Source organism: Parasteatoda tepidariorum, chromosome 1 (assembly GCF_982258835.1).
Source record: "Parasteatoda tepidariorum strain Cologne lab strain chromosome 1, Ptep-v5.0, whole genome shotgun sequence".
NCBI lineage: Eukaryota > Metazoa > Arthropoda > Arachnida > Araneae > Theridiidae > Parasteatoda > Parasteatoda tepidariorum.
Window position 1 is genome coordinate 39,549,086 of NC_141755.1, and position 27,958 is coordinate 39,577,043.

Genomic DNA, 27,958 nt, shown 5'->3' on the forward strand with positions numbered 1-27,958 from the left:
GAAAAAGTTTGTGATTCACAAATATATTTGCTATATGAAAATCAGATAAGTATTTAAAAGATTAAGCTTTAAAATCAAGAATTGGCAGGATTTTCAATACCATCATTGTTTTTTGGATATATACAGCTATATACAAATAAAAAAAAATAATATTTCATGAAAACTTTCATCCTTTTGTTTATTTGCTGCATTTTTAAAACATCTGAATTATAAGATTTTTGAAATGTTATTTTGTGGGGCCTACATTAAAACTGATGTCAACCTTCATCTATCAAAATGTACCTGAATATAAAATCGACTTGACTTGTATTTAAGTTTCAGTGGTGTGTGATCGAGACTGAGTAGCAAGAGTGCGAGGACAATGTCGAAATCACCAATAGCAAATCAACTTTTTATTGAGTTTCATACATCGAAGTAGGCGTGTTAAAATTTGATGTGGGCGTTACTGTCAAGGTAGATGTGTACAAATAACATCCGACGAACTCCAATGTGGGGACTGGAATGCTTACTACGTCAACCTTCAAAAGGTACTTGAAGATAACGTCAAGTTAACACGTGTTATATAAAAGGGAATTAGAATTTTATTATTGTAGTGGTAGTCACGCAACAATTCCAAAAGGTTGATACTACTTACAGAATAAATATAAACACTATAAGTCATTTAAAAATTGTAAATCTCAAATTAAAATGCTTTGCCGACTCTTAAATCAATAATTTTTCACAAAAAATCCTTTTATTTAAATTAATGATTTATTTAAAGTAACACCAGTTGATTTGAATCATAATGTTAGTCGTTATTTAAATCTAACCATTTCAAATGCATGCGTGCTGACTTCAACGGCCATTAAAAACAATTTCTAAGTAATAGCAACGGATTGAATTTTCAAATTATGATTTTTTTAAGTTTCAAAAAAAGGTTATTTTACACTCCAACGGAAACTAATAATTCTAACATCGGTATATAAGACTTATTGCTCAGGAAGATACACTTTAAAATATTAAAAAGTTATTAAATTTTCGGAAAAGTTTCCTACTTTAGTTTTGTACCACCACTTCCAAACAATATGTAAATCAACAAATGTACTGAATGATTACAGAAAAGCAATGTTAAGGAAATGTATTTTGTTGATTACAGAAATGTAAATCAACAAAACTTGAAATTGAAAAAAAGTTTGTTCTATAATGGAGAATAGAGTTACTATTACACTTGTAACCATTTTATTGCTAGTTATTTTTTTTTTAAATTTTTTTTTTCACTTTCACTTATCGTCTTATGTACAATGAGCAAAATAAAAAAGTGAGCACCTTGAATAAATTTTGACCTATTGATCAGATTTTCATGATCAAGGACTCAAACTTAATGGTTAGCCAAATCTTAAGTATGTTAATTAATTAATGCAGGCGATATTTTATCAATCATAAAAAAGTACTTTCTCCAAATAAATCTTTTCGACAATCCCTGAAAAAGATCTGCAACCTCATGTTGCAGTCAAAATGCACTAAAGACGATGCTTTTATTGATTTTTCTTTGGAGTTGAAAGTTAATTAAAAAAACGCTATTTGGAAAAAAATAAATAGTTCTATAATTTATAATAGGTAAATTTGTTTTTGCACATAATTATATCAGTAAGGATCATTTCTATTGACGATAAATTTTATTCATCGATCCGGTTTTCATGACAAGTGACACTTCCGCACCAAGGAAAAGACACTTTCTAAAATTAAAATCGTTTGCAAAAAATCATGTACCTTCTAACCCATTTTAGAATTAACGGTGACCTCTAACAACGACCAACCTCCATTAACTACCATTTTGTTATGGAACTATTTTACTTTGTAAACAAATATTTTTTTAACTTGTTTTTATCTTAAATGAAATGTATGCAGCTTTGTGTAAATTTTATAACTTTTTGCATTAAGAATTATACGAAACAAAAGTAGGAAACACAACCATGAAACAGCTTAGTATTTTTGTTGAACTTCTACAATATGCTGGATAATAAAAAGGTAATAAAAAAATAAATGAGATTTTTTAAGTTTTCAAAACTTATACTGTGAGTCATATTTTCAAAAGAACCAAAGGTGATGTACAATTCAATGCAAATATTTTTGCATAATGGTTAGTTTAATGTTAAAAAGCCTATGTAAAACTGTGTCGTTAAAAGCATAAAACGTTACATTAAATATACATTTCGAAAGCTTTGAATACTTTTAAACTTATTATTACATATGCATTTAAAATTCATATCCCGAATGTAAAGCAAAAATGTTTACAAAATGGTTATTTTAATGTTAAAAAGCTTATATGAAACTTAGTTTTTTAGCATAACTTAGATTTAACAAAGAATATTTTTGGAAATTATTTTATTGACCGTGTAAAAAAAATTCTGACTGTTCAATGATACTCCATTCATTTTAAAAACGTTTAAAAACCATTCTTATTGCTAGAGTTGAATTCTTCAGTAAAATTCTTAAAGACTATCTTAAAATCAATCTCTCATTTGTTTTGCAATGTCTCAGATAATTAGTTAAACCTTCTATGGCTTATAGCTAGAAAACAGATGTAACTGGTGCAGAAACTAGCAGATGACAAGCAATTCCAAGGCTTTAACTCTAACTTTTTTCTACATGCTTTTTTTTGGCGTTTCCAAAGCAATTTAAAAAATACGCCTTTTAATGACATCAAAACATTTTAAATGCACTGCATTGATTAATTATATTGAAATTTACATTTATCTTAATCTTTATTTTGATGCAGGCTAAGAAATATTTTCAATATTTCCAGCAAAACTGTCCTTCAAACACATGGCTTACAATGGTATGGGGCAATTGTTACGAAAGAAATGCCCCAATTTAAACTGTAAACAAATTCCTTCCTGTATTCCTTCGTGTAAATAAACAGTAAGTCATTTTTAAATATTTTATTTTCTAACTTTATACATTTTAGTTTTGATTATTTCAGTTGACAACGGTTTGACGAGCCCCCTAAATTAACGAATGGGTTGCCTTGATTCACATGCTCTTGTAATAAATGAGTTTTCTGAAATTATTTGCATTTTAATGGAATTCTGAAATTCAGAAAAAAAGATTCCACGTTAAATCTTTATTTTTTTGTGAACACATGAAAGTATATTATACATAATGTGGTCCTTTTTCATCTACTACCAGTAAAGATCCATTTTTACCATCTTCTAATATTTGAATCAAGCCCCTTCCCAGATCTTCAGAACTGAAAATAAACAAAAAAATAAATAAAATATATGTATCTCCTAGGTGTTTTTATTAATTTTACTATGGTATAATTTCAAATAAATAAATGAAAACTTAAGTTATATTTTTTCTTTAAACTTGAAGCTTAACCATAATCATAAATCATTCACCAAGTTCACCTTCATACTCTTAAAAATATAGAGGTATAAAATTAATACACTAAATTTAATACACTGCTCAACATTTGCTAAGGAATAGTTACATTTTTTTGGTATAATTAAATAGATGTTGTTTGAGGAAATGAAACTAAGTAAATATTTAGTGGAGACAATGCTCATTTATAATTATACAAAATAGTTCAGATATCGAAAAATAAAAATAAAATTAAAAAAAGATGCTCATTAGACGATTTCCTAACAGGCATGAAAAATTGGTCCTTTGCCAGAATGAAACAGAAATGAGTACCTCAAGAGTCCTTATGGGAAATTATTCCACTCCTTTCTCAAGGTGGTTTTCATATCTTGGAACGTTGGAAACAGTTTGGAAACGTTGTGTTCTTTGTGAAACACTTTCGCCTAGGGCAACCTAAGCATACTCTATAGGATTTAGGTTCAACGAGTCCACAGACCATAGCGTATGGTCAATAGCTTTACTTTCTAGTGTGCCCAATACCTCAACGCACCTCTGTGGCTTTGCATTGTCGTCCAGAAACAGAAAGTATGATCCCTAAAAAGGCAAAGATGATCCAGAATAATCTCTCTGCAATATATACCGCTGAGGTGTAACGTTACCTCGCTCAACGATGTGAAGCGGTGTTCAGCCATGGAGCTTGAGGCCTTCCCAAATTCCCCTCTCAATTCACACTATAACTGGTAGCCAGAATCACTTTTCATTGTGAATCGCGATTCATCGGAGAACATCAATCTGGATCTTTACTAGTGACCTCAACCAATACGTTCCTTACACCAACGTAATCTTTATCGACAATGACGTGTTTAGAGCGGGATGCATCGAACAACTTTCCATGCATGCAAACAAACTTGATATTATCGCCGTGAGATGGGTTCTGGGAGAAACATGTGTACCAGCAGTAGTTGCAAGGTCTGCAGCTATCTGACTAGGAGTGATATTTCTGTTCCTTTTGACTACTGGGAATACTCTTGAGGTCTGATGTTTCTACAACTACCACAGGCATGCATAGAATCTCCACCTTCAGCTGTTTTTTTTAATTGAGAGATGACACTTTTTGACACTCTCAATACTGCGGCCTCAGGGGTAGCATTTTGATCTGCTTTAAGTCGCCTCATTGCTTTCTCAGGATCATAAGAAATCAAATGATATCTTGCTAATATTTTTCACTTAAATATTTCAACGTCACACTGAATTTCACAGAAATAAATTCAACAAGCTATGATGCTATTTAGATTAAATACCTAACAATATGAATTTTCGAATAAATGATGAGATTGTGTGCACTGCCTTTTATGCAGATGTTGTGTACCGCTCTACCATGTTCTCTGCATTTGATTTTAATGTTATTGGTTGGTTGTCAAGAACGCTACTTGCATAAAGCAGTTGTACGTTATCAATTGTCAAGCAGTTTAAACAGGGCTTTCTTTGAAGCATCATTATCACTTTCTGTGCATTGCGAACATCCTCCTCTTAATAATGCCCTTCATTAGACCCTTTCCTTCCAACTAATGACATTTTTATTAAAGATCAAAACATACATATTTGTTTAATTTTCTTCTCTTTAATACTTTTTCCTTATTTGTATTATTCAGCTGTTCTTCATGTTGTATATATTTAAATTGATGCAAGCATTCACGCGTTTCCATTATTTATATTTATTAAATTTACTATATAACTTTTAAATAAATCAAATAAAATATCATGGAGTTTGTATAAATTATTTTTCTTTAATATTTTCGATATTTACTCTAATAAAAGTAAATTTCTCCAGCCCTCTATTAGTGATTTAAGTCTATTAAGTCTTCTGAAACTGATTTATTTAATTTCTAAAATTAAAATTTTTCGCAGCTATTTAACTTAATCTTTTTGCAACTACATATTAATTTCAACATCAATATTAAACTGTATTAAAATTAAAATTCTAACAAAGTCAGTTTTCAGAACATGCTAGACAAAATTGCAAGCGAAGTTTTTGAATATCCAATCAGTATTTTCATAATAATACACCAAAGAGCCATTACATTATGACCACCCTGCTAATAACATGTAGGACTGTCGTGAAGTGGTAGAATCCGCACATCACATCCTATACGAGTGAGGTGCCCTCGCCCTTAGCGCCTCACTACCTTATGCAATCCATATCCTAAAGAGCTTCACCTTAACTCCATTAAGGGACTGTCAGACTATATAAACAAAGTAGGCGACCCAAGACAATGGAACTAGGAAAAATTGGGCTTGGAGCATGGTACAAAATGCTACATATGCAGTGGTGCCACATATCTGACAAGCTCAAGTAAGAAGAAGAACATGTAAGACCAACTTTAGCCATCAAAACTGCTAGCACCAGCCGTGGCATTGATTCCACAAGGTGCTGATAGGTTGTCTGAGGTATCTGATACCAAGCGCTCACCAACTGGTCCTGCAGTTCCCTCACATTGCGAGGTGTAGCGTGGCAGCACGAATTTGATTTTCCAAGTAGGAGCACAAATGCTCTATTGGATTAAGGTCAGGTGAATTTGGGGGCCAAGACATGACTTGAAAGTCATTGAAATGTTCCTCGAACCAATCCATGACGATTCGACCCTTATGACATGGTGCATTATCCTGTTGGTAAGCACCATCACCCACAGAAAAAACTTTTGCCATGAATGGATAAACCTGGTCTGCAACCATGTTCAAGTAGCTTACAGTCATCAGGGATTGTTCTATAAAGATTATGGGTCCTAATGTGCCCCATGAAAACCTTGTTCCTGGGCGAGAAACCATGAAAACCTGGGGGAGCCCATTATTATAGATGGAGGGTGGTCATAATGTAATGGCTCTTCTGTGTATATAGTTTCAAGTGCATCATTAGTGTAGTAATTTTATTATAAGACGAAAATATTTGATCCCTTAAGATCCCTCATTGCATTAATATAAAAAATTAAATACAGTTGTTAAAACATTGTTAGATGTAACTATTTTTTATGAATAATTTAATTTTTTCTTACATTGTTAGATAAAATGTTTATAACTGTTTACAAATTAAAAAAAAGTACTTACGGAACTAATGGGAATGTTTCGACAAATTTTTTCCCTTCTTCTTCATCTAGACTACTAGGAGCAAAAGCTTTATAAAGATGTGTATTTACCGCACCTGGACAAATGGCATTCACTTTTATCCCACTTTTCTTTAGGTGGTATTCTGCCTGTAAGAATGGAATCATTCCTAACTTAGTTTCTTTAAATTAGAATAAAATTAAAGTTAAAATTTCATTTCTCAAGAATTTTTGAACTGATTCTGATCTAAATTTGATATTTAAAATTATATAAAAATTTCTGTACCTTATAAATCAAAAATTTAAAGTAAATTTCAGAAATCTAAAAACAAACGAATTTCCGATTTGTCAAAAACAAGAAAATTCGAGAAAAAAATCCTTTGAAGTTCTTATAGTTACGAAGAACTATTTTTCTTAATCAAGTTACATCTTCCACCTTTTTTGAAAGCTGTTGAATTATATTCCACCTATGGTACTCTGAGAGTTTGTTTTTATTTAAACCGTCGTTGAACAGTCGATTCAATTTTGGATTTACAGCTACTAACGTTCATCTCCTTAGCCTTGCAATTTTGAACCCAATCCAGAAGACAAGGGAACTCCTGGGAGATACTTGCCTACGCGGAGGACTTTTCCTGATGGAACTAACTAGCATTTGCGTTACTTGGAGAGGAAAGTCACCCACTGTTAGTCCAACTGCAAGGGGACTCTAACCCATGATCCGTCTACCACTGAGGATATTTTACGTCAGCACTGTAGTCGGTGAGAGCCGGGTGCGGGATTCGTATCGACCAGCCATTGCTGGGATTTTAATCTGGTTTACCTCATAGGACGACGAACTCTCTATCCCCTGAGCCATCACGGCGTACTCTGAGAGTTCATTAAGAAAACAAAAATGTCAGGAAAACACAAATCAAATATTTTATATAAAATCCAAGATGGTGAGAAAAGAAACATCTTAAGCCGATTACCAATATAAAATATCTCAGTCTCAAGTTATTTGGAGGAAAAGAACTTGTTTTCTTGTTTTTGCATGTTTGGAAAAATGCTGGGGAAGTAAAGAGGTTACTTTTAATTTGAGAACAAATATCTATGTTACTGTGAATGGCCGAAATTGGTGGTTGTTGACAATCACATAATCGCTTTGGTAAATATTCGAAATATATACTAGGTCTAATTAAGTGCGGTATACATTTGCCAGGTATACCCTTCACTTATGTATTTATTTTTAGGTTCAATGCCACTGCCCCGGTATACATTTGCCCAGTACTCCGAACTATTTTTCTCCTAATCTATCTTCAGCTGATATTAAAATATCGAATAAATATAATAATATCAATGAATAAATTAGATAATATCAAATCGGATATAACAAATATTTTGGGCGTTCATCAAAGCGACTATGTGATTGTTGACATTCACCGGTAAAAGTCAACATTTTCTTGATTTCCAATATTCACGGCATGTTGCACAAACTTATGTATTTATTAAGAAGGAAATTCTTACTCCGTAGCTTTTAGTCAAACCAACAACGGCATGTTTAGTAGCACAATACACAGGAGAAATTGGCATTTCCATTAAACCTGAAAAAATACCAATATATTTTGCTGGAGTTTTTAATTTCTTATTAGAAAAATCTCAAAACATTAGATTTTAAAAAAATTTCAAATATAATTTTCACTTTATTCCTGCTTTAAAAAACGATGCATTTTTTAGAAATGCAATGAGTTCATAAAATAAGTAAAAACACGTTAAAATAAACAAACAATAAAGCTTTCTGCCATATAGATATTAATTCTTGTAAAATTCTTTTCCTCTGCCCTACAGCCCAGAGTAGGCCAGAACCAGCCCACCAAGTTTTTGTTAATACAATTGCTTTCTTTTATTTATTTTGCATTAAAAAAAACAATAACTTCAAATGAGTATACCGTAGTTCCAGTAAATATATGAAGAACAGTTCAAACTTTGTTCCATTAGGTGTAGACCCGGGAAAACTTGGTTAATTGGGGGTAATATATTGATATTGGGATGGTTTCCAAGAGTTGGTTGTCTGGATGAACTGCAGCTTTTAATGGCCCAAAAACCAGGTGCTGCTATAACGAAGACTATACGTGGGGGAAGAAGGTTAGCTTCTGTCGGCATAATGTAAACTTACCCTCTAAGGTTCGTTGTGGTCCCTCTGTATGAAGGAAGAAACAACATTCAGGGGCGCGCAGCAGAAGTTCTTAAAACTGGTTTCCACCTTCCTTTCCTCCCAACCACTACAGGGTTTGGAGAGAAGAAAAGTTTTCTCTTTTTATTTATTACAGTGAAGCCTGCCAAGTTGACCACCCTTGTAAGTAGGGCACCTGCATAAGTTGACCTCAATTATCAAGAACGGAATTTTTCCTATATAATATAAAGAAGCAAAACCTTTGTAGCTTGACCACCTGTCTATCTTGTATGTTAACCACTGAAATAAGTCAATTTTGTCTAGGAGTATTATGAAATTCTATTCTAAAACTCTCATAAGTTGACCAGAAAAAAAAATTCAGAAAATTTTCTGTAATTTTTGCAATGTATGTTAAAATTTCACTTGTTTGGTGAAATAGTGTAAAAAGCTAATCTAAACCCTTTTGTGAGTTGACCATCAGGGGAAACTGTAAGGGGTCAGCTTTTGACCATTTCTTTCATCCGTTCATTGAAAACAGGTGTGTTAGTTGAAAAGTTGCTCTTCCAGTTGCAATAGTGAGCATTTGAATAAGTGAATGCTCTGAAATATGCTTTGATCCTTTATTTATGGTCTTTGATCTTTAAGTGTAGTAAATAAATTTTAAAGTGTTCAAATAATTTTATTTTGTTAAAGTTTTCAAATTACATGTTTTCGTGTTCTGATATTTTAAGAAATTATACTTATTAAACACTTCACATGCATAACTTGCATAATTTTTTTAAAAAAAAATTTGTTAAATATTAGAATTATATGTATCAAATTGAAGTTCATTTAGGTTTAAACACATTTCTTAAGATATTCACTTGCATATTTTCTGAATAAAATTTTTAAGTCAAGTAAAAAAAAAATTTAAATATATAGCAGCATGATATAGGAAACGAAAAAGTAAACAATAACCCACCCCTTCTGTAAGTTGACCACTTGTCTAAGTTGACCACTAAAACAATGCACCACAAGTGGTCAACTTACACAAGTTTTACTGTATTGATTTGTTCTGCATTTTATACTATTGATAAACGGTACTGTAATGTTAATAAATATATTCTATTGAGAATACATCAATATCATTCATGTTGATTAAATCTGCTAATACATTTTGATAAAGAAAGAAGGAAGGAATAAATTTGAGGTGTGATGCGAGTGGTAGCGTACCCAACCATACATGTAAAGTTACCAAACAACCTGTTCAGAGGTGATTTAACTCCTGCTTCTTAAGAGCATGTGCTGGATCTTAGTGCATATGATGCTCTGTTAAATCTGAGCATGTTTCTCACTCTGTAAGTTATTTTTCTGGAATAACATACCGAACCGAGCAGTTCCCGGTGTTAGTTACGCATTCCAAGAGCTGAACTTCTCCGTTCTATATTCGTTGGCTATAAATGTTCTGAACTTAAACTCTACAGTATTCTCAAGGGTACGAAAAAAAGGAAGAAGATTTAAAGTGTATCTCAGAGACCTGTTGGAATGGAAAAGAGACTTTATGAAAATAAGTTAGGTTGAGATACCAAGGTTGAGAAAAGTTCACAGAGGAAAATAATGATTCAAGCTATTGAATTTCTTGATATTAATACAGTAACGGTTGCTTGATTGTTATTGAATGCATTAAGTTGCTTGAATACTCTTTCTAAAACATATTTGTGATTTGCATAGCTTAAACAAGAAGTCATTTTTTGGATTTTCTTATAATTATTTGGATGATAATTATTATACGCTTTAAAAATAGTAAATACATGCCTATTAAGATACAATCAAAAGAGAGTACACAAGCTAAAATAACTTTACTTTTTTTACTAAGGAAGATGATGTTAATTATCGATACCTGCAACGGACGCTGTGTTAACTACAGAGCCACCTTTTCCACCATTGTCCACTCCCATATATTGGAAAGCAAGTTTGACACCTTGAATAACTGCCATCTAAAATAACAAAGGCTAATTGTTGAACTATAGTCTAGTGTTATATTTACGTAGTATTATTTTCAAGTAACTTTCCATGACACTTAAACTGCATACTAAATTTTCTATTGGTACTATCACGAAAACAGAAAAGGCATGTGAAGTAAGACAAAAAATTTATATATTTTGAATATTTGTAGATTTTTAGAAAAATTGGATATTTCTAACTGAATCATTGATTTAAAGAATTGATATATATATACATATATATATATATATACATATATATATATATATATATATATATATATATATATATACAGTGCAACCTGTAAAAGTGACCACCTGGATAAAGTGAGAATCTGAGTAAAGTGACCATTTTCTGCAAGTTTTATTTAAAGAGTCCTTTCTAAAGACTCTTCATAAAGTGACCACCTCTATATAGTGACCATTTGACTTGGTCCCTAGGGTGGTCAATTTAGACAGGTTCCACTGTATATATATATATATATATATATATATATATATATATATATATATATATATATATATATATATATATATATATATATATATATATATATATATATATATATATATATATATATATATATATGTTACCGTTAAAGTATGAAATCCGTTATTTTATAGAATACCTAGTTATTCCATGAAATAACTGATCGTGTCAGTTAAAGTGTAAAACTCTCTTGTATTTCATGGGTTAACTAGTTATTTCATAGAATAACGATCTGCAGCCCGTTAAAGTGTAAAATAATCTATATCATATATCTCGCATGACAAATACATTTACTTTCCACCCCTACTGCATTTATCTATTTTATCTATCATCATAAAAATAAACGAAGAAGGATTTTTCCAATTGGGCTCAAGAAACAACCGCATAAAACAATTATATCCCCGATCCCAGTGCAGTGTCTGAGAGCAAAAATTAATTAAAATCGAAGAACTACCGGATGTAGAAATATCGCTCCGGTCGATTGCTACAGCTCTAAGTTTAGGTACTGGTCAGGGATTTAAAAAATGTTCGTGTAAAACCCAGTGTGTCAGCAAAAAATGTTTTTCTTTTAGAAATAATGTTCTTTATAATTCCAAGTATCATTTTAGTAATCCTTGTTGTAACGAATGATTTTATGATACGTTTCCATAAATACCATTTATACGCTGCATAAATTAGATAAATTGCTTCTTTTTCATTTTAATTGTCTATCATTAATTTATTTATAGAATACCTAGTTATTTCATTTTAGATAAATTGTTTATTTTACACTTCAACTGTCTCTCATTAGTTAATTTATAGAATACCTAGTTATTCTATAAAATAACTGCATTATATACTTTAACGGTAACATATATATATATATATATATATATATATATATATATATATATATATCATCTTTTTAAAGAATGTAAATTTGCATGGCAAAGTACAACTTTTAAGCAAAATTGGTTGTATAGTTCCTGAAAAACCGAGTTTTAAATATGTGACTTATTAAACATTTGATTTCTCAGGAACTATTCGACCGATTTCGCTCAAATTTCATACTTTGCATGAAAAATTAGAATTTTTTTACATGGAATTTTTTTACATAGAAAATTTATTTTTTTATTACTTTTAAGGGTTCCAACTTTGCACTGCTTTCCTGATCAAACTATTAGTACTAAATTCCTGAAGTCCGATTCCATCGAAAAAGAGAAAGTATTCGAAAAGAGAAAGTATTCGAAAAAGAGAAAGTAAAAAATAATCAATATGTACTAAAATTTATTTTTTACGTGGAATTATCTTTGGATAAACGAATTTTACAATTGTGGTCAAAAGTTTTTCAATTCGCTTAAAAGGTTCTAGAGATATGGTGAAACATGCAAAAAGTAAAATTAACTTTAAAGGATTTCAGCTTTAGACTGCTTTTCTGATCAAACTATTAGTACTAAATTTCAGAAGTCCGATTCCATCGAAAAACAGAAAGTATTCACAGAAAGTATGCTTTTGGGTCTGATTTCGTAGTTTGACGCATAGTCTACACTAATTAATTAGTATATTTGGGGTCACCCCCTTGAACATTTAAAAATGAGTCCTAGAACGTGAAGATCCGATCACTAGATCGCAAGTTAATCAGAGAGTTAGTTTTTTTATTTTTTCGCTCACTGTTTGTTACCGAAATCTAATCTGCAACAACTTACCAAGTTAACTTCAATGGTTTTCTTCCAGTTATGCTCATCCTGTATTCCAGCATTATTAACAACAATGTCAATTTTTCCAAACACTTCAATAGTTTTATCAAAGGCATCTGTTTTGAAACGAAGAAAAAGATTATAAAGTTGCACACTTATTATTTAAAATTAAAAAAATAGTATGATAAATTAAGCATGAAATAAGATATTTTCTTCCTCTATGTTCTTTTTCGTATCAAACGCAATCATTTTCGCTTAGAAAATCAAAAACGCAGATAATTTGTGTAAGAGTGACTAAAAAATAAAAATAAAATAGTCAATTACAAAGATTTTTCTTAGCTTTTAAAGAAGCTGCAGTGAATTTATTATTGTCCTCACAGAGCCTGAACTCTAATATTAAGAATAATGTACGAATTAATTATATTAATATAAGTGAAAAATGTAACAAAAAAAATAAAGAATTGTTTTATTGTTTCATTGGTTTCGAACAATAAAATCAAGAGGGGAGATCTTAACGTTAAAATTAAGTATTATAAGATAACTTGTATGGTAGCAGTTAAATAATAATTATCACTTTTTTTTTTTAAATTATTGATTCCTGCTTTCATAGGGTGAATTAGTGTACGGGACTAATTCACACCATTCAGATTGATCCGAACGAAATTTTACTTTTTGTTTTTATATGAAAAATTATGAAAAAAAGCTTATTCTAATGCTTGATTATTACGATCCTTTGCTTGAAATTTACGATCCCTACTACATAAATTTTTAATATTTTGGTTTTGCTAACTTGTGGTTTCTACAAAAAGTTTTTAGCATTTTAAAAGTCTTCATTAACTTTAGAATAAAGTCTTTGTCTTTCAGTTACAAGACAGCATTATTGAAATAAGTTTATGGAGCAATGATGTTGACAAACGTGTTGTTTTCGAGTATTTTTACTGTATTCGTAAATTTCTGAACAGGAAAAAAAAATTTTAGCCATGAAACTAAGAATAGATGGAAACTTGTGTGAATACTCATCAACCAATATAATGCTAACAGACAACATTGTGTCACTATTCTATTTCAATAGCTTTTATTCTAATGGCGTCACATCTGGTGTTAGATATTCAAGTAAAAGAGGGGGGGGGAATTCGTAGTGGTGGATTCGTAGTAGTCATACCTTTGAAATTCTTGACGTCTGTCACATCACATTTTTGGAAAAATGCATTCTTTTTTAGATTATCTGGGAGACTTCCAATAAATTCTGATGCCGTAATTTCATTAACGTCACAAATGCATACCTACAAATATTTAAAAGAAGCTGTAGAATAAGAAATAATAGGGTAAATTTGTGTCATACAACTAGTTTTAAAGTGAAGAGGAGAATATTGTACCTTAGACCATATGTACTTCGGACCAGTGTAGTATTTCTGTCCCTATTTAGCTAATTAAGTATTCAGGATGAGTAGTTTACAACAGGTAGTATCTGCAGTGCTGTGGACCATTTTAGGCTTTCTAAACTTTTGCTAAAGAACTTCTTTGGATTTCTATTTGCTGAGTTATTTTTTTTTTCTAATTGATTAGAGTATAAATTCATAAAACGCTAACATTTGAGGAAAAATATTACATGGATTTGAACCAAAATGTCTTACTCTATAAGGTAAAATAATACTTTTTTTCAAAGAAAAATAAATTATTTTTGCCAACCTAACAAAATCAGAAAAATGCATGCTTGTTGTATCTTGAACCAGTGTCAGAATTGTATCTTGGGGCAATCCAAGGTATGTGCAACTATTGATTTTTAATGTCAGATAGAACAAAAATCAGTTAGCACTTACAGACATTCAAAATGTAAAAGTTTTTATGTTCTTAATGAATCTGTTAATTTTTGAAACATTATGGGGTATTTTGTTTATGACTTATTTTAGATAATGCAGACTTCTTTAAAACTTTATCAAAAATAAATTTTAATTATCTCTCGCTTTGGTATCTCTCTCTCTCTTTCTGTGTCTCTCCCTTTGTGTGCTCACAGATTGTAGATCTAGTATTCATCTATATCTTTATTAATTTTGCCAAAAGCCTTTTAAATTTAACTTATTTTGAATTTTACTGCCTTTTCTTTTTAACAAATCTAAGATGCTTTTATAAACTTTAATATCTTCTTCCTGAAGCATACAGGGAGGACCTGAACCCACGTAGTTATGTCCTGCCAGTTTTATATATCTGCCAGTTCATGAATTAATTTACATTTATTTTGGCCAAGGTAAAAAGAAATAAGAGAAGAAATTTCGTGATCAATTTGTCTTTCCTTTGGAGCATGAAAAGTTCACAATGACCAGCTATCTTACCTGTGTATGCAACTACTCCAACCCTATTTAAAATCGTCCACTCCTCCTTCAACCCATCCCGAGACTACAACAAATCCACCACTCCAGTTGAAATTCCAAACCAACAGCGACATCAGAATAAATATGTTAACGAAAATTGCAATGTTCCCACAAAGAAATCTGAAGATGTGCATTTATTAAAAAGTAGCAAATTTATCTAATACCTACTATATATATATATATATATATATATATATATATATATATATATATATATATATATATATATATATATATATATTAGCCTATTTGTTGTAACTCTTATAACAGTTTCAATATGGCTTGTTAAAAATCTATGCTTAGAAATGAAATGAATAAGAAGTTCAATTACAATATGATTCGTTTTATTTATTTTAATTTAATATTTTTTAACCGTCGTTGAACAGCCGAGCCAATTTTGGGTTTACGATAACTAATGAGCAACTCCATAATCTTGTAATTTTGGACCTGACCCAGAAGACAAGAGAATTTCCGGATCAAGTATTGGGAGAAATTTTGCCACCATAGAGGACTTTTTGATGGAACTAACCAACATTTGCGTCACATGAAGAGGAAAACCACGAAAACCTCCCACGGTTAGCTTGAGGGCAATTGGACTCTAAACCATGATCCATCTACCACGGTGGATATTTTACATCAGCACTGTGGTCGGTGCGATCCGGGGGCTGAATTTGAATCGACCAGCCATCGCTGCTATTCGAACCCGGTTCACCTCATTGGGAGGCGAACGATCTATCACCTGAGCTACCACAGCTCTGTTTTATTTACTATTGCTTCTCAAATATTATACAGACTAATAAGTACAGTTATTATATTTTTGTTTACCATTACATTCGCAAATAAATGTAGTTTTATCCTCCTAGTTGTTAATTAGAATCTTTCGAGAGATTTATAAGGTGATGTTATATTTACATTTTCAATAATTTTTACGAAAAACTGTTTCAATTCAATACGTAAATTAAACTAATAAATTTGATTAAACTAATAGAAATTATGTAAAATTTTAAGGCAATATCAGGAACTGACGTTTCGCCTCATTGCAGAATAATTATTTTCAGTGGAATCATTTTTTTTTTGTATTGACTAAAAATTAAATTCTTATTTTAAAGAATTCAGTTAATGAAATAGCAAATTGTAACAAAAATAAATTAGATTTTAAGTTTTAAACCATCACATTCGGAAACAAAATCTGTGGAACTCAATTTTTGTTAAGCAAAAAAATTTGGGGCTCTTTTAATAAATGAATAATGTTTTTTTTTTAAATTTTGATGTAGCAATTTACTTGTCGTTAAGGCATAAAAATCACTTTGAAGCAATTATGGGAGTCTGTACGAGAAACGATCGGGGACCGAACATTCTCATGATTCTGTGATTTGAATATATATAATACCCATGTGATTGAAATAAACAAATAGGACTAAAACAATATTTTCCAGTAAATAAAAACATTCTTATTTAAAGTATAAAATAATATTTACTTTTACTCCATTGTTGAGCAGTGCAGTAGTATAAGCCCTTCCAATTCCTCGAGCTCCACCCGTCACAAGAGCTACTTTTCCTTTCATGGACATAATGAAATGTATAATGTGCTTTCAGAAAGATCTTTTGCTTGCAGCTTAGTTAAACTTCTAAAAGTGGCTCGTTTGTTCGTTCGTTGTAGTGGAACTGGGCTTCTAAGGCCTTGCGACGGTTATCGTTATCTTGATGGATGACATTTATATCAACAACAGTTTTATCTTAAAATTTTTATAATGAAAAAAAAATTGTCATTTTTCTTATCAGCTGTTCCATGTGTCTTCATTTAGTAATGTAAACACTGAAACTGAATGGGATTAATAAAATTAATCTAATTTTTATCACAAATTGTTTAAAAGACCCCAAAAATTAAGCTAATAAAAATGAAACCTAAAAAAGATAAGAATTCATCACTCTCCAAATTCGCGAAAGAAATATGGGATCCGCCACAGATAGAGTTCTAGAGTAGCAATTTGAGATTAGTAGCCACTGGCAAACCAAAGACATAAAAAATAGTAGCCATTTTTTGATAAGTGTGCACACAGCATCAGGGTTGTTGATTTAATTAAGTCTTTTGAAAAATCGTTGTAGAGGCTGTTAATTGTGACAGCTCGGAAATCATGCAATTCCAGGGTAGAAGGATCGAGGTTTAGGTCAAAAGTCGAAGGTAGGAAAGCCAAACAGAATAGTTCCTGTGCGGAAGGATACCTGCAGATGAACACAACCGACAACCACAGTCTGCTGTCCGATATTTAAGGAGTGGATATTTTGCATTTGATATTTAAGGAGTGGATAGTTGTGTAAAAAATGTAGACAATAAAGAATTATATTTCAACAAATTCGATGTGTGATACGGCACTGTATTCAATTAACGTCCCGTTAATTGACATTCTAACTCATGTGGAGAAACTAAGCTTAACTTTAACACGCCATTTTGCTTATAAGAGATCAACTGGCGCTGACGTTATTGGGCACATGTGTGGGTATTTGTGATCTTCTTCTTGAAATACAAGTACTCAATTCTTTACAGTTCTTCTAAATGAATAAGTACCTTTACTCCATAAATTTTGGCCTTTTAATTCATAGTTTATTTTAATATTCATATATTACCTATAGTAATTAAGAATCATTGACATCTATAATAGTAAAGCAATTTTCTTCTAAGCGAATCAGTACCACTTTTCCAAAAATTTTACCATTAAATACATGCTTATTTTTTTGAATTTTAATTACCGTTTATTTTAAATTATTTATTTTTATAGAAACACACTTTTAAAGAATTACCATAAACAAAATAAAGACGTGATATCAATTTACTTTTGAAATATTAATTTGGTGACGTAGTTCACGAATGGTACCACGTTCATGTTGTTCTTTTTATTTTATTTTTATAACCGTCGTTGAGCATCCAACCCAATTCTTATAGGTTTACGACTTAAGTCAAGTATTTGGAGAAATTTGCCTTTGGGGGGGGGGACATTTTGATGGAACCACCCCGCCTTTGTGGTCAGTGCAAGCCGGATGCGGAATTCGTATTGACCAGCCATCGCTGGGGTTCGATCCCGGTTCACCTCATTGGAAGGCGAAAGCTCTATCACCTGAGCCATCACGGCTCAATGTTATTCATTGAATTTATCTGAAATAGCGAATAAAAAAATAATTGAATATTAAAGCATATGCAATAAACTTTTTATTGCATGTAAATTATAAATTAGAGCTGTAAGATATTTGAAAAAGTGAATCGCCTATAGTTAAACTTAAAACAATTGCTAACACTTAGCGAATCAGAAAATTCCACTTCGTTTTTCCCTCATTCCTCTCCAATAGTTCGTCGTAGAATGTTCTAAATGTTTACAGTGACTTTTTTTCTTCACATGCTTCGAACTATCTATTTGCCACATTTCATCACTTTTAGTCGAGTAGTTTAGGAGTCTATAAAGGACACACACAGGCAGACATCCATTTTCACATAGATAGATTAGAACAAAACTGTGCTTTTCATACTTATAAAACCTTGATAACTTCTTAACTAATATTCCGATTGTCTCAGTATTAATCTCCTTCAATTACGCATTGAAAATTGCATCAGAAAATATAACTAGTTGTTTAGATATTCCCTGGATAGCAATTTAAAAACGTAAGACATTTAAAAAATTGCATATTTTATACATATAAAGTCTTTACTAAATAATGTTTGAGCTGCTCATTTTATTGACTCTTGAATATTCTCACTCGATTCTGCGTCAAAAAATACATCCATAATAAATTATTTGCATGCTTAGATAGCAATATCAGATGCATAAGTAAGTACAAGTTCAAAATTGTACATGAAACCCTTATAGCTTCTAAACTATTGGTCCGATCGTCTCGTGATTGGTCTCATCCAATTCGCCAAGGAATATACATCGAAACAATACCTCACTTGCTTGTTTAAATTATATTCAATTCTCCCCCATATCACCTAGAAAAAGAATGAAGCGTATAAGAATGTTTTCAAAAGACATTATTGATAAAGCTGTGAAAAATCTGGTCATTAATTATTTTTGAAGAAACATCATTTTTCTTTCTGCTATAATTACTGGACTATTTTAACATTAAACTGGCCATTTTTTATAATTTCTTTCTTTAAACATGGGGTCTTGTTTAATCAGAGCTCGCAGTGCTCGAGTTTGAGTATAATCGTTTCGTTGTTCGATTTGATGGGTGTAGGAAGAGGGCTTTTATTCTAAGATTTTGCTGTAACTCTTTGATAAAACTATTATTTTTATATTATTGAAACATTTATATTTAACATATATATTATTAATAGACTGAATATTAAAACATTTTTCGTGTACATTATTTTTATTGTAAAAAGAATACAAAATATCTGTAGTCTTTAGACGTAATTGAATCCATTTTCATCTATTTGTACTACAGATCCATTTTTGCCATCCTCTAACAGTTTAATCAATCCTTTGCCTAAATCTTCTACCCTGAAAATATATAAAACGATTATTCAGAAATTTGTTCATCCCCCTCTAAAAAATTTGAATTTTAATAACAGAATGAATGTCTTAAGGAATCAGCTTTAATGTAAAAAAAATGAAATCTTGGGGAAAAAATAAAAAAATTTGGTAAATGACTGCATATACCATCATCTGAGCATTCCTTAATGAATGGTTGGTTAGTCGAGACTAATTGGCATAAGAGCCAAAAATGAATATACTCTCATTGGAATATCGATTAAAAACAAAAAAATATATCTCCCTTAAAAACTTAACACGATGAATTATAATAAATTTAATTACAGTTTTATTTCGCTAAGATGAATTATATTCGCTAGCAATGTTCAGACCAAAGAACAGATCCGTTAGACAGAGAAGTCAGCCAATTTTGGAATTGATTTTGGATCAGTCAATATTATAATTATCTAATAATATCTGTCATTGGTGACTAACGTGATCGGTCCCATGAGCTACCCGTTTCGTGGCATTTCACAACATGGTTTGGAAATTAAAATATCATATAGTGTTTTCTTAATTAATTAAAAAAAACTCCCAGTGAAGATATAAATTCAAAATTTTAACTCGCGTTATTGAAGGAATCCCTGAAAATATTGGTAAAGTGCAGGTTGTGCTTATCTCTGAAGACACATGAACAAACAAAGCACGCCAGTCATTGGTCTTGGGAATTAAGTCAGGGAGGAATGCTTTTTGCTTGACAAGAGAGCATCGCAAGAGTGAAAGTGAGTTTTAGCTCAGAACAATCCCGATAGATGGAAGCACCATTCATTCGTGAGGCGACTTCCACAATTTAGACATAGATCTGAAGGGGAAGGAAATTTTCTCCTGATCCCTGTACCCATAGTACCAGTAACCGACTACAGAACTCTATTCCACAAATTTTACGAGCATGTATATCGCGTGTACTCGATGGATTTTGGCGGCTTCGAGGATCAAACCCCGGCTCCTCCGCACCGATGCTCTAATCATTGAGTTACCGTGGCCTAAAGATCTAATAAAGATTTAAAGGGTTAAATTATATTAATATTATCTGCATTGCGTCTTATGTTAGCTTTCTTTTTGTATTCGAAAATTTTTGATTTACTTACGGAGTCCACGGGAGTTTTCCCACATATTTCTTTCCTTCTTCTGCGTCAATGCATCGATAAATGAAATCTTGACACAACGGTGTGTTGACTTGGCCTGGGCAAATGGCGTACATCTTAATTCCACTTTTTTTCAAATGGTAATCGGACTGCAAATAGAAGTCAAATGCTATTCTATAGTAGAAAGTTGTGAAATAGATACTTGAATTTCATTATTAATAAGTCAGTGTAATTGAATAAATTTAGCTAAATATCAGTGATACTCCAATCTTTAAAAATAGCAATTAAAGAGGTAATACAAGTATAAATCAAATGAGTTTTCTGTCTTGCTACTACAAACGTTTAAACCGTGACTCATAATAGAAAATGGGGACAAATATGCTGCGCGAATGTTTTCAAACCATCGAATGACCTCCGAATGATTTCTTTAAAAATATGTCGTCTAAATCATTTTGAAGCGTGCTTTACACATTAGTGCTAAATTTTGCCGATAGAGAAAAATGTAAAGCTTTAAGTATTCAAGTACTGATTGACAGTTATAGTGAGCCATATTTGTATGTAATAGTTAAACATGCTCTTTATTAATATAACCTATTGGTTTTAAATTCTTGTTAAAAAATAATGAGAAAAAAAACGGAAACCTTATACTTTGCCTTATACCTTATACTTATAGATTGGTTTGAACGGTGAAGTATCATTCTCCCTGATCTGTTATTTCCATCTTCGCTTTTTTTGTACTTTTTGTCTATTCTTACTTTTATTTCCTTATTAGAAATGCAAATGCATATTATTTCAATATTTTTATTTATTTTTTTATCTTAAAAAACAAGTTGTGTTTCATAGTTTTCAATTTTTCTCTTAAATTATCAGGTTTATAAATGGTTCATCATTTTGGAACTAAACAAAAAAAAAAAATTATTAGGAATTAAATTTTTAACAACACCAAGGACTGACTATACTTACCCCATAGCTCTTAGTCAATCCAATGACAGCATGTTTTGTTGCAGTATAAATTGGACAAAGTGGATTAGCCGTGTGACCTAAATGGCAATGAAAGTATCAGAATTGGCCCACATTTAATAAGCTATGATGATTCGGGCTAAATTTAAAATATTTAAATTACAATGGCAGAAAGACATTTAAATGTTTTTTTATAGGAATAATTTTAAAAAAACACAACTTTTCATTACCGTTGACCAACTTTTTGACAACGGTTATTAAAAATTCGGTTTTTAGCACTAACGAAAGAAGTTAATTAATATTTTTTAAAAATAATACCTTTAAAAGTTGTTGTTTTAAACAAAATTTAGGAAGATATTGGCTATTGATAAATGAAGCTGATTCTTAGTGAATCAAATAATAAATAATCATAATTTTTTTTTTTGAAAATAGCTTCAGGAAAAAGTTTAAACATTGAGATTAGAAAGTAATATGTTAATAATTAATATAATTAGTTTCGGAGACACGATCAATAATGGGAAAATAAGATGACGGTAATAATCATATTTTCAAATATTTTTCAAAGCTAAAACATAAGTGCCACATTTTCAAAATTAAAGATGTGCTGAATTAATTTTATAGCGGCACGAAAGTCTGTTTCAGATTTCGTTACTTAATAGTTAGAGCTAATTAATTACCATTACTAAGTTGGCATTTCAAAACATATATCATGAAGAATGTAAATCCGATTACTAGAAAAATGGTTATTACTTTCTAGCCAATATGGTGGTTCAGAATTTTGCTGATTGTACCGATGTCGGATAAGGGAGTTTTTAAAGCTAAGCAGATTTTATAATGCTCATGCATGGTAAGTAGGGTTAAGTCAGCTACACTTGTGCTACTTAAAAACAATTTTAATTGTTTAAACATTATCTTTTCAACATTTTCGTTGTTTTATGAATGTGCTTAGTTAAGAAGTAGGGTAAGTAGAGTAAAGTCAGCTACACTTGCGCTGCTTCAAAAGAATTTTAATTGTTTAAGAATTATGTTTTCAAAATTTTCGTTGTTTCATGAATATACTTAGTTAAGGAGTGGGGTAAGTAGGGGGGTAGTCAGCTACACTTGCGCTGCTTCAAAACAATTTTAATTGTTTAAGCATTATCTCTTGAACATTTTCGTTGTTTTATGAATGTACTTAGTTAAGAAGAGGGGTAAGTAGGGGGGAAGTCAGCTTCACTTGTGCTGCTTCAAAACAATTTTAATTTTTAAGCATTATCTTTTGAACATTTTCGTTGTTTTATGAATGTACTTAGTTAAGAAATTTCTAAATAGTGCCATACCTGCAATGGATGATGTATTAACTATGGAACCGCCTTTTCCTCCTTTATCCAAACCCATGTATTGGTAAGCAAGGTGGATACTTTTGGCGACTGCTATCTAGAATTTAAAAAAGCATGATTATAGGAAGTCAGTGTTATTTTGCAAAAATTAATTTTTAAAATTTATTTCCACATTAAATTATTACTTAGATTTAATTTTTCATAGCTACTGTTACCTTAACTATTAACAGAAGGTTCACATTATTTGTGCATTAAATCATATTTTATAAGGAAAACTGTAATGTATCAATAGTATGGAAAGTAAAGTAACTCCAAATATTTTTCCCTTTTTTACAAATGTTCAAAAAAGAGCCACGATAGCTCAGAGGATAGAGCGCTCGCATTCCAATGAGGCGAACCGGGTTCGAATCCCAATCGATACGAATTCCGCATCCAGCTTACACCGATCACAATGCTGACGTGAAATATCCTCAGTGGTAGACAGATCATTGGTTAGAGTCCCCTTGCCGTCATGCTAACCGTGAGAGGTTCTAGTGGTCTAGCTCTCCATGTAGCGCAAGTGCGGGTTAGCTAGATCAAAAAGTCCTCCACAAAGGCAAATTTCTCCCAATACTAGATCTAGGAGTTTCCTTGTCTTCTGGATTGGGTTTGAAATCACAAGGCTACCAAGTTGAACATTACTAGCCTTAAACCCATGAAATTCGATCGGCTGTTCAATGACAGTTATAAAATAAAATAAATGTCCAAAAAAAGTTATATATCCTCAGAGGTAGACGGATCATGGAGTAGAATCCTTTTGTCGTCAGGCTAACTGTGGGAGTTTCTCGTGGTCTTCTTCTCCGTGTAAAGCAAATGCGGATTAGTTCCATCAAAGAGTCTTCTATGAAGGCTAATTTGTCCAATACTTGATCCAGGAGCTTCCTTGTATTCTGGAATGGGTTCAAAATTACAAGGCTACGGACGTGAAGATTTAGTAGTCTTGAGCCCAAAATTGGATTTGCTGTTCAACGACGGCTATAAAAAAATGCCCAAAAAATAATACACTTAGTTGCTTATTAAATTAGTAAGATAATATTTTATTTTGCTTGTAGCTCCTTATGCCTACTGTATAGTATATAACATAACTTTATAAAAACAATTACATTTTTATTCTCCGTTGTAATTTAAGAAAACACCATTGCGGTATAAGATTTAAGTAATCTTTCTCGACTGCATTTAGTTCGTGATATCATTTATGATATGAATCATAGAATTATTAAAAAAAAGGAGTTGTAGTTTCTCAGTCTTACTGGAATCCTGGACTTGGTGACAGATTTCGATAAATAAGGAGAACATTTGCTTTTGAGGAAAGAAAAATAAATGAAAAAAAATTTAAAAAAAAATTATATGATGTTGCAAGATTATTGGATTTGATTGGACCACTAAGAATGGCGCGTCTTAACCTGACATTCCCTTAATAAATCAATTGTGAGATTAAAGAATTTCTTAATTTAGCTTCGCTGTCGAAGAAAATAGTCTGCAAGAAGCAATATTTATTATTCTTTCATTAGTTTCTTTAAATGCAAACAGAACCACGCATATTTTTTGATATCATTTTTATTAATTCTTATTAATAAAACAATAGTTTTATACAATAAATTTTTACTTCCTCATTTCACATGATTTGAAAAAGCAGGCAAAAAAAGACTATGCTACGTCCGCTGCAAGAGTTGGCGATGTTGATATATGGGAGTTTGGCATCCATTTGGCGTGCACTTAGATGCAAACAGGCTCCTTCTCCATAAAGATAAAGGTTCTTTCTTTACTTGCAACAGAGTATAACGTTATGCACTTAAATATTTTTAAAATAATCTCTCTCTTTGCTTTAAAATTAGACTTAAAACGATGTATATAAATGACCTGATAAGCATGCTGTGATGTTTATTAATTCGCAGAAATGTAACGAACGTTTGTTAATTTACACAATTCCCATTTTTTATTCACAACCACTTAAAATATTGTGCAGGGCTAGAATTTTCACTGTTCTATATGGGCAAAGAAAAAATAAAAATGAGAAATAGCTCCTTCGTGCGAAATATTTCGTATTACTTAAGGAGGAATGACAACTAAATGATATGCTATTTAAAAGCGTTATGCAACTATTAAGTTAATTTCTTCATAAAATAAAACTTAAATCATGAAACAATGATGACATTTCATGACTACTTACAAAATTGACTTCAATAGTTTTCACCATTTTGCTTTCATCAAGTATTGCGGCATTGTTGACTACCAGATCAAGTCGTCCAAAATTTCTAACAGCTATGTCAAAAGCATCTGTTTTTTAAAAAAAAAGATAAATACAGCAAGATTTAAACATTGAAATGCTTATCATTCCTTAAAAGTGGAAAAGTATATATTTATGTAAGTAGTTACCTTTCAAATCATTGTATACAGTCACATCGCACTTTTGAAAAATAGCATTTCCTTTTACGTCTTCAGGCAAACCACTAAGAAATTCTTCTGCAATGTCTTCATTAATGTCACAGACGCAAACCTATATACAGAATAATTTGCATAGCATGAGACCTCTTAAACATTTTAGTGGATGCTCTTAACTTGAAGAAAACAATATCATTAAAACTCTTTATTTCCAAACATTATCTAAATCTTTGTCCACGTAAAACTGCTACGGTTCAATTAAAATAACAAAATTTTTAAATTAAAACCATTGCTTGCTTACAATTAGAAAGCGATTGTGTCTGAAAATCCGCCTATAAATGATAAGAAACAATGTTCCAATAAAGACATTTTGTTTGCACTCATTAACAAATTTACTGTCCGCATAAAACTAATAAATGATTGGGAACAATGTGTTAATAGCATTGTAGACTGATCATGTAGACATTGTAGACATATAGACTCTATGCATTGTAGACATGTAGACTCTATGCATTGTAGACATGTAGACTTATTCAGAATGACATTAACAATGTTACTGTCTGTGTAAAAATAATAAATAATGTGTAAGAATGTTCTAATCGAAACATTCAACTTGCACACATTAACAAAGTTACTGTCTGTGTAAAACGAATAAACAATGTAGAACAGTGTTTTAATCGAAACATTCAGCTTGCACACATTAACAAAGTTACTGTCCGTATTAAATTAATAAAAAAATTGGAACAATGTTTTGATAAAAACATTCAGCTTGTTTGCGCACATTAGAAAAGTTGCTGAATTGGATCGGCAAGAATTGGATACAAAAAAAAAAAGAATTCTAAAAAAATATCAAACGGCAGCAGTCGCCTTAGCAACGCCTGCAATGACGACGCATGCGCACTGTTTACTATTCACAGAATACTTTTCCTTCTTCAGTATTCATATTTATATTAAAATCATCGTCAAGACAGTAATTATAAGTTCATAATAAAAAAATATAAAAATAATTTAAATTATTATTACATTAATACCTTAAGAATGACTGCTGGTGAAAATAAAAAGAAAAAAGGAATTCTAAAAAAAATATCAAACGGCAGCAGTCGCCTTAACAACGCCTGCAATGACGACACATGGGCACTGCTTACTATTACTCTTGAACACAGTTGAAAAGTGTGATGACGTCCAAATAATTTGCGCACGCTAATCAAACCCAAAACAACACCCGTTTTGTCAATGGGTAAAAGTTATATTGCGAAAGATGTCGCATAGACGCAATAATTACACGGCATGCATTGTTAATAATCTTTATTCCACAAAATGTTTACTAGGAACAAATTTAATTGATAGTTTCTTTTTTTAATTTCTTGATGAATGCTTGCAACGAAATATTATGGAAACTTAAAACGTTACGCATAAAGGTTATTAAAAAGGATAAAATAAAGTGCAAATAAAGACATCTATGTAAATAGAAAACTATATTATAATTAAATAATAATAATAATATTAGAAATTATGTAATATTACTTTGCCTCCTTCATTTAAAAGTGCTGTAGAATATGCTCTCCCTATTCCACGAGCACCACCAGTCACAATCGCTACTTTGCCTTTGAATGCCATTTTTTTTTGTACTTATATATTGCATGTAATTGCTAGTGCTCTCGTAATCTACTCGCTCTTGGTTCCTGAGAGAAAATCTCAACAAGAATATAAATAAGCACATTGAAGATTAGACAAAGAAACTCCTCATTTCCTACAGTCTTTATCTTATCTTTTCAAAGTATCTTTTTTTTTCTTTAAAGAATGAAAATTTAAAGTTTTCAGTCCGAGAGATAGCATCAGAATAACTTAGTACGACAAAGCAAAATGTTTGTAATCAGCGGCGTCATGTACGCGGATTCAAATTGTTTGATGTGCATTGAAGAATAAAACATTTAAGATGTAAAATAATTTATAGAAAAGTGAAACTAAATTTAAATTGGAGGAAATAGAAGAAAATGTTGATAACTCGTATTTGAGCCGTGGTGGCTGGGGGGATCGAGCGTTCTCATTATAATGTGGTAAACCGGCTTCGGATCAAAGCGATGTCTGGTCGTTAAGAATTCCGCTCGCACCGACCACAGTGCTGATGTAAAATATCCTCAGTAGTTGACGAATCATTGGTTAGAGCCCCCTCGCCATCAGGCTAACCGTGGTTTACGTGATTTTCCTCTCCATGTAACACAAAGACGGGTTAGTTCCATCAAAATATCCTCCGTGAAGGCAAATTTCTCCCAAAATTTGATCAGGAGTTCCCTTGTCTACGGAATAACGTTTAATAACGTTAGCGCTAATAACGTCCGAATAACAAGAGAGGTACCTGCTCAGGCACTGTCCGTGACGTCTGATGAGGTTCAAAACTACGTTTCATTCCAGCGATGGCAGTTAAAAGATGGAGGCCTAAAAATGGGGCTAGGTGCTTGGCCATAGTTGTGTGATGTAATGTGTTAACACACTCTCTCTCTCTCTCTCTCTCTCTCTCTCTCTCATTTTATCACCTGTAAGTTTTCA

At 31.5% G+C, this 27,958-nt stretch overlaps 2 protein-coding genes across 2 annotated transcripts; both read right to left on the minus strand.

Moving 5' to 3' along the window:
* Nucleotides 1–2,906: 2,906 nt before the first annotated feature.
* LOC147816397 (15-hydroxyprostaglandin dehydrogenase [NAD(+)]-like) lies at nucleotides 2,907–16,828 on the minus strand. Its single transcript, XM_087162148.1, has 7 exons — nucleotides 16,585–16,828; nucleotides 13,900–14,020; nucleotides 12,747–12,853; nucleotides 10,469–10,565; nucleotides 7,944–8,020; nucleotides 6,445–6,590; nucleotides 2,907–3,229 (listed from the first exon to the last, which is right to left on the minus strand). The coding sequence occupies exons 1-7, from the start codon at nucleotides 16,675–16,677 to the stop codon at nucleotides 3,133–3,135; spliced, it is 738 nt and encodes a 245-aa protein (XP_087018274.1). The 5' UTR covers nucleotides 16,678–16,828; the 3' UTR covers nucleotides 2,907–3,132.
* Nucleotides 16,829–19,446: 2,618 nt separating this feature from the next.
* Nucleotides 19,447–27,140, minus strand: LOC107453579 (15-hydroxyprostaglandin dehydrogenase [NAD(+)]). The gene is made up of 7 exons (XM_021145164.4): nucleotides 26,936–27,140; nucleotides 25,406–25,526; nucleotides 25,200–25,306; nucleotides 22,991–23,087; nucleotides 21,675–21,751; nucleotides 20,715–20,860; nucleotides 19,447–19,596 (listed from the first exon to the last, which is right to left on the minus strand). Exons 1-7 carry the CDS (start codon nucleotides 27,026–27,028, stop codon nucleotides 19,500–19,502), a joined length of 738 nt encoding a protein of 245 aa, XP_021000823.4. The 5' UTR covers nucleotides 27,029–27,140; the 3' UTR covers nucleotides 19,447–19,499.
* Nucleotides 27,141–27,958: the final 818 nt, after the last annotated feature.

Bases quoted from the DNA above. Each gene is read 5' to 3' on its own strand.
- LOC147816397 (XM_087162148.1), bottom strand. From the start codon at position 16,677: ATGTCCATGAAAGGAAAAGTAGCTCTTGTGACGGGTGGAGCTCGAGGA. The intron at 10,566-12,746 runs GTAAGTTGTTGC...TTGTTATTTTAG, and splicing joins AAACCATTGAAGTTAACTTG to ATGGCAGTTATTCAAGGTGT. The intron at 8,021-10,468 runs GTATCGATAATT...GTATTTTTTCAG, and splicing joins TAACACAGCGTCCGTTGCAG to GTTTAATGGAAATGCCAATT.
- LOC107453579 (XM_021145164.4), bottom strand. From the start codon at position 27,028: ATGGCATTCAAAGGCAAAGTAGCGATTGTGACTGGTGGTGCTCGTGGA. The intron at 20,861-21,674 runs GTAAGTATAGTC...TTCTATTTGCAG, and splicing joins GATTGACTAAGAGCTATGGG to TCCGATTACCATTTGAAAAA. The intron at 19,597-20,714 runs GTAAGTAAATCA...ATATATTTTCAG, and splicing joins GGAAAACTCCCGTGGACTCC to GGTAGAAGATTTAGGCAAAG.